Source organism: Vigna radiata, unplaced genomic scaffold, assembly GCF_000741045.1.
Source record: "Vigna radiata var. radiata cultivar VC1973A unplaced genomic scaffold, Vradiata_ver6 scaffold_187, whole genome shotgun sequence".
Taxonomy (NCBI): domain Eukaryota; kingdom Viridiplantae; phylum Streptophyta; class Magnoliopsida; order Fabales; family Fabaceae; genus Vigna; species Vigna radiata.
In genome coordinates, this window is record NW_014541998.1 from 77,841 (window position 1) to 85,771 (window position 7,931).

The window sequence follows — 7,931 nt, forward strand, 5'->3', positions numbered from 1 at the left end:
AGATATGTCTTAGAACCAAAAGATTATGAAAATTTCTTCATTTTCATGAAATTTCTGCTTCATAATCGATTATCACAAGGGAATAATCGATTATTCAAACTCAAAACTCAAATCTGGAAAATTTTGAATAGATAATCGATTATCATCAGGCATAATCGATTATCATGCAATTTCTGGGCAGTAATTATTGAACAGATAATTGATTATCACGAGCCATAGTCGATTATCACGCTAACAGATTCAAAAATAGAGTTGTTGGAGCGTCCCATAACGGCTATAAACGGCCATAAACGGCTAGTTTTTCCATATTTCTTATAAATAACCCCCTATAATCGATTATTAGACACTTCTTTGCACCCAAATACTGCTGAAATCAAATCTAAAGCTAAACTCTCTCCATTTCTCTTCACCTTCTCAAAATTTCATTTTCTTAAAACTTCCTCCATGGCTGATTCAAGAAGGCATCGTCGCAGAGCTACTGGAGCATCCTCTTCCTCTCAACCACGTCTTGCAAACATTGATGGATGGATTTCATATCAAGAGAAACATGCGCACTTTGTAAATTCTTGGCAAGAAAGGAGAATCATGGCGGTAAAGTATATCCGTCTTGACTTTTTTCGTTTCTATGGTTTTCAATTTCCAGATATTTTTGCTGAGCAACGACTAACACATCTGGTAGAGCAAAAAGGATGCATTTATCCCGATCTTATAAGAGTTTTCTACTTCAATTTGAAATATCGAGATGGGATCATATCCACTAAGGTGAAGGGCGTCCGTATAATATTAGATGATGATGTATGGACAAATGTTGCCCAACTTACCATCTGGTGAGAAAATCCTTGATTATGCCAATATTGCCTAGGGATAGGGGTAGGACGGTCAATTGTATTTGCTTCAGAGCGCATTGCATTATTGGTTACTAGGGGAGGCTAGGGATAGCAAGCCGATAATTAGTAATAGGCTCTTTTCACCAAGGAATTGGGTTAAGGGTAATTAAGAAAGTATGCATTGCAATTAGATAAACAAGTGAATTAAATAAGAAGAGTAGATATATGAGAGTGGATAAGATGAAATTGTAAACCCTAACAACACCATTCATCCATATTTTCTCAAAACCAATTGAATCAACTACATTGCATGTTTATTTTTTTTGTTCTTTGCATACAACCACCAAATTTATTCTTTTTTCTCAAGTCTTACAAGATTAGGTTACACGAAAGTTAAGGTCTAAGAGTCCTTTGGGAAAACGATACTCGGACTTACCCATTTATATTACTTGATAACGATCTCGTACACTTGCCAGGGACTTAACATTCATCATGTGGTTTTCCATTTCCAAAACATATGTAATGCAATCACAACAGATGTAACATATATCAAAATAGTGAATATGCATTCATATATCAAGACAAACACAAAACATGTTCAATAAGATATCAATCAATAAGGAACAGAACATGTAACACATAACAAGACATGTGTTATTAATAATGTGTTGTCATCATAAAAACCTAGAGTGAATAAAGCACTGTGAGATTAAGGTTAAAACCAGTGTTTCCCTTATCAACAATTTCAACAAGAACAACCTAAGAAGAATCACTAAATAACACTAAACTCCTTTAAACTCAAACTTAGGCAAGGAAAACAACTTTGAAACCCTTACCAATAGCTTTGGAAGGGTTCAAAACCTCCAAAACGACTTAAAAGAATGTCCAAAACGGGCATTTGAAACCCCGAAAACCATCCAAAATTGTTGCAACGTCGCCTAGTAGCGCCCGAGCGCCCAGAAATAGCACCCAGCGCTGGAACATCAGCACCCAACACTGGTTTTCAGCGCCATGAGCACAACTTTCGCATTTTCATGCACTCAATGCCAATTTGGACACTCAGCACTATCAGTAAAATACTCTTCTTCTAATTTCAACCTAGACACTTTGTCCCTACCTTTTAATGACCCTTAGGACCTTTTGTACCTATAGTAACCTTGAAAAATACCTCCCCAACTCAGATTTGCTATCTCACACCTATTTAACCACTTAAACTCCATTCTATACTTTTGCATACCAAGTTTTTTCATCTACCTACTTAAACAATTCTAAATAGACTTAACAATAGTCCCTAAACCATCACATATAGTCCAGACCCTCTAATTCAAAATTTCACTATTGAAAACCTCTAAAATGAGGCAAAATCATACTAAATGACACCCAAATTGGTGACCAACAAATTCTACTTAAGAACTTTGTTGTCCTAGAACTCAAAACAGTCCTAAATAACCCTTATACCAATCTCAAACTACAATTTCTACCATATAACTCGTATCTTAGGTTTTCACCTATTAACACCTCTCTTTTTAGTACAAAAACCTTTTATTCTTACATCTATATACAAAACTGGGATGTATGACTATGTGATAGTCTCTAAAACACCCAATTTACCATTTCAATTTCATCATACACAAACTTTACATCAAATTACACTTCACCTCATTTATCATACATTTGCAAACATAAATCAACATTTCAATAACCACTCAACATGCTAGAATTTACAATTCATTTCAATTTCACAATTAAATCAATTTCACATCATACCAACATCAATTATAGACATGTCTATCAAATAAAATCACTCAAACTAGCTTCCTTTACCTTTTGGTAAGACTAACTGTTTTAGGAGTTCCTATACCGCTTTCACAACTCAAAGAGCTCTATTTGTACCTATAAACCACAAAAACATGATCAGGGTACACTGTTAGAACCACTGATAAACAAAGAACCTAAAATAAGATTCAGACCATACATGCAACATAGAAAATCCGACATGTGTTTAAAAACGTAAAATTGGAGAAAAATAGCAGAGAACTAGCTTACTCTTTTTGAGAAACTGTTCGGGTAGACTTGAATATCTTACCACAAGGATCACATAGACAGTCTCCGATCTTCAAATAGATGAACAAGGTGCAAAAACCCTTAGAGAGAAGACATAGGACTCTAGAAAAATGATTTTTAAAAAAATCATGCATTTTAAAATAATAAAACTCGTTTATAACAATCCTTTTTATATTAAAATCTTTTAATATTAAAATAAAAGAGTCTCATTATTTTTAAATCACTACCACTTTTAAAATACCATTTTCCGAATTTTCACAATTATAATATACCAAAATTATAGTCGATATAAAATAGTGATCATCACCTTTTTATCATTACAAAAAAAATTTAAAACTAACATAAATAATTTGTTTAAATATATTTTAAATATCTACAAGTATTATCTTGTCTTATTTAGTTTATATTTTTATTTTTGTCACTTTAAAATCGAAATTTTGTTAAAATCTTTACTTTTTACTATTAACTATAATATATTTAGAATTTAAAATATAAATATTAATTAAAATATAGTTAGATTATTTTTAACTACATTATTCAATTATATATATAAGAAATAAAGTATAATTTTTTATATTAACATATTATGAATAATAACTTTGATTTACATTTTTAAAATAATAATTTATTTATCTATAAAATACTATTTTCAAATTTATTACGTATAATTTTTATTTTCTAATTACATATTTATTATTTTATATGTAAAGAACTATTGGTGATAAAATCTATTATTATATTATGAATATAAAAAATCTTAGTTGTAAATTGTGCAAAGAAAAAAAAAATGCACACTATAAATTTTGTATATTACTTATAAAGTCAATACATTATAATTAATATTTATAAAAATTAGAATACATTTTATTATATATAACTTTAAGATTATTCAAAATTAATATATAGAAAATAAATTATAAGCATGTAAACCAATTACAACTATTCTAATTGAAAGCATATTTTAACTTTTTAATTGTATATATTTATTGCCTGTGTTTAGTTACAAATGTAAGATAAGGTCCAACGTACCAGAGATAAAAATAAAGATTTTTGCTTTTTGTTGTCATCAACAAGAACAAATTAAAAAATGTGAAATCATGTGAGATTAGTGAAGAAGAATTACAAACAGGTTATAGGATCCTTGGCCATGTGTGATCTACCTCCCTTTATAATCAAGTAATGTTCAATGAATCCAGTGATCTCAATTCTCCATCTCTCACCCTATAAATACTCATCCCAATCTAATTCTTTATATCAAACCCTAATATGGGTTTTCTTTTCCCTTCTTTTTCACCTCCTTTATTCCCAGTCCCCCAATTAAAGGATAAGTGTAACCGTGATACCGGTATATACACTCCATTTCCTTCAAGATGCACATCAGATCTTCATCTTATGCTCAAATTCATGTGCCACCCTTTTTCACCAAGGGGTATTTCCATGGAAAAAGTTCAGCATTTCATCAATCAAACAATGTGAGAGGTGTTTAGTGGTGGTGGTGGTGGTTCTGTCCGGCATAAACAATCAGGTAAGGGATTAGCATAAAAGGTTTCTTCTGACCGGAACCTTTCCATGCCCTTTGTCCCAGAAATTGGCCCTTTTCTCTTTCTGGGAGAACCAAGTCTGTGCAATACATGCAACAAATCAAAAATCAAATAAGTTCACCCTGTGATAAGTATATTATTGTAACAAGTAATTTAGAAAATGCTTCTTCAATAGGTTAAATGAGAAAAGATAATTCTGGGCAAACATCATAATTCCCTACGGAAGAAAACAACATTATTCTTGCCAACCTGCTGTCTGTGTTTGGTTAATACTCTAACTATGAAGGTTAGTTGGGTGATGTTCCATAAAAGCAAAGTACATGACCATTTTTACTAATGATCTATGGAGAGGGATCATGGCAATTAGATTTATCACTTATGGTTATAAAAATGAAAGAACCATTAACACATTATATATGAATATGCATACTTTAGCATCCATAAAATTAATTGAAATGAAAAATAAAGATTTTTCCAGTTACATACCGTCTTCTGTGGAGATCAATAATCCTATTTGATAGTTTCTTCCCCTCCGTCATTAGTCCCTGCTCCAGTTTATCAAACAGGCGAACGAGGGCTTTCCTAGGTAAATGAGAAGACACAGACAGAACAACTTTGTAATGGATCATTATGAAGTGTTTATCAGACAATTTAACAAATAGTCGATCTGCTAAATGACAGCCTTACTTGTCTGGAGATATTGTTCTTCCACGTCCAAGAAAACGACGATGACCCTCAACAGCCTTTGCCATGTTTCCAGAATAAGAAGGTATGAATACATCACTTTCAATAGATACAATATAGTCTAGAGCAGCCATTTGGGATGCATGATTGGAAAAAGGTTCAAGTTCTTCTATAGATGCCAGCTTTTCCTGAAAACAATCACAGGTTGGTTAGGTTAATCAGCATGATAAAAATGCTTCTCTGCATGCTGCTATTAGTCAGAAAAACAGGACCAAGCTTTTCTATGAGGCTAGTTGAACACAACAATATACACTATCTTCCTCTTATTTGACTTTGAGAAAAAAGTTATTAGACACAAAAGACGAAAAAATGTTTTCTAATCATCAATAATGGAGAAAAACAGGTTTTTTAATCATCAATTATGACAGCATTTATGTAATTAACAGAGAAATCAACATATGAGCTTAACCAAACATTATATGTAACTAACCATGCAGTATCCATACCCTACTTATGATGTAACACTCCAAAGTCCCCATGTATTTAAACAATCTTCTTATTTCAGGCTTCCATGTCAAAACATCTTAACCTTTTGACACTGCTTTCTTTTCAACTAAGTAAGGGTAAAGGATTATTAAGAGAACATGACATTATATAACCTTCTCTAAAAGGTATCAACCTAAGTTACAAGTTGATCTTGATTAGATGATAGATACAGAAAATGCTAATGTTTGACCGAACTATTCACTTTAAATGATTGAAACAAGTAGGTTATATACAACAGCATATTGAAACACAGTATTGCAATTCCTTACCTTGCTCATCAACAATGGATACCGGGAACACAATTCCGCCATGTGGGACTCGCCCCCATATATCTCTCCAGCAGCAATATATATCGGAGTTGTTGATGGGTATCCAAGAGCAGTAAGAAAAATCCCAACTTCCTTTGGAGTTAAGGGGCAAAGCCCTTTGGACCTCTGTTCTATTGGATCAATCTCCTTTATTTTCCAATAGGAAATGTTCTCCCTATATGTTTGGCACGTGACAATTTCCAACCATTATATATGAGAAGAGATGAGATTCAATTGAGCGAGTTGAAGTGTCATAGTTCCATACCTGATCATCCGTAGCTCTTCAGCTTCAACAAGAGATAAATCATGGGTGCAACCACTAAATGCAAGCATATCCTTCTCGTAACGCAGGTGCAGCGCAATGTAAGGACCAAATGACCTCATCCTCTCCACCAACAACTACAGGGATATAAAAAACATTAAAGAATGATTAAAAAAAAATCCTAGAGCACAAGCTCAATCAGGAGACTAAAAACAAAGAAACCAACAAGAGTTCAGGTCTCTTTATATACTTTTCCCAGTTGTTCAATGTGAGGAGAGAAGCGAAGTGCTTCATAACAAGCCCGGCATCGAAGCTTCTGAATGTCTGGAGGTAGATTGTTGTTTGCTAATCGTGAATCAGATTTGGAAGCTCGAATAACCTTAAGGTGTTACAAATATATAGATGATTGCACAATATTAGAAAAAAAGGAAAATAAATAGAATACAATAGTGTATAAAACAATAGACTTCCAACATACTTGGTATTCTTCCCACAAGCTAGCAATCTCATTCTCGTAGTAATCCATGCCAGACCAGCTTATGAATTGTTTGACCACTTTGGTTTCATTAACCAGATCGTTGGGGAGCTTTTTGATGATTTTTACATCATTAGCTAGAGAATTCATAAAATGCTCTTCATCAAAAACATCAGAGAAATTGCTGAAAGAAAATTATAAAATTCAATTAAGTGAAAATCCAATACAGAGAGAGAAGGCACAAAAGAAAAATAATTGTAAATAGCGGAATTGAAAATACCTAGTATCTTGCCAAAATGATCTTTTATCAAGTTCTGGAATTACAAGAGTGGCATTTATTATACGAGCCACAGCTACCATATCACATATCTGCAGCAAAGGGAACAAATCTTCAGGTACAAACAACAATGGAAAAGGGCATTCAAAATTAACAATTGAGACATTCCATGGTTCTCATTGACTGCCATCCGACAGCATATCAATCAATTAAGCAAGGCAAATCTTCAACAACAAATAACTTTGCAAAAATACTAATAATATGAATATGGGAGAAACTTAGAGTGAGAGACAGAGGTCTGACCCCAGAACGCATTTGGTTGAGCCCACCATTTGTGTGTACTAAAAGATATCCTCGCGACTCTGTAGGAGCTGAATAAACATTTATTACTTTTAGTACTATAGTGATGGGTAGGATTCTGACTTACTCAAAATAAGGCTTTCACATAAGACTAGATTAGGAATATTATAACATGAATATTAACAAAAAAATGAGGATATATCTTTGTTGTATGAATATAGAAAGATTTTATCACAATTAAACAGGACCAAATACCGAATTTGGAACAAATCTGAAAAACAATATAACAAATAACAAATTCTAATACAAGTAGGATCAAATAATCATCAAAATAAGGAAATAAGTGATAAATGCAAGGCAGAAAATTAGGGATTTGGATCTTAATTTTAGCATAAAAATTACAAACCCCAAAGGATATTTGAATATAAAAAGAGCTAATAATGACCTAGAAAAGACAACACACACTAAGTGCTCAAGCAAAGGGGATCATCATCTCTCTTGGGTAGAACGTTTGTGCTGTTACCAATAAAGGAGTATTGGTAAAACCTGAAGACAAGTTTTGATGATGCTGCAGAATTGTAATGTTTGTTTGTAATAGGAGAAAATTTAAAAGCAACTTGTAGTATCTTGAATGTAGTAGGAAAATA

At 32.7% G+C, this 7,931-nt stretch overlaps 1 protein-coding gene across 2 annotated transcripts in view; it reads right to left on the reverse strand.

The window, feature by feature from the left end:
* Positions 1-3,905: 3,905 nt before the first annotated feature.
* Positions 3,906-7,931, reverse strand: part of LOC106778795 (uncharacterized protein At1g04910) — a 20,969-nt gene continuing 16,943 nt past the window's right edge. The window contains exons 4-12 of one of the 2 annotated variants that reach the window (XM_014666791.2): positions 7,288-7,355; positions 6,988-7,076; positions 6,711-6,891; positions 6,483-6,611; positions 6,236-6,369; positions 5,932-6,145; positions 5,120-5,304; positions 4,919-5,014; positions 3,906-4,511 (exon numbers count right to left, since the gene is read on the reverse strand). In XM_014666791.2, coding sequence (XP_014522277.1) covers positions 4,355-4,511; positions 4,919-5,014; positions 5,120-5,304; positions 5,932-6,145; positions 6,236-6,369; positions 6,483-6,611; positions 6,711-6,891; positions 6,988-7,076; positions 7,288-7,355 — 1,253 coding nt within the window. In that variant the 3' untranslated portion in view covers positions 3,906-4,354. Of the gene's footprint in view, positions 4,512-4,918; positions 5,046-5,119; positions 5,305-5,931; positions 6,146-6,235; positions 6,370-6,482; positions 6,612-6,710; positions 6,892-6,987; positions 7,077-7,287; positions 7,356-7,931 lie in introns of those variants that run through there. The other variant, XM_022776322.1, reaches the window with a different exon arrangement.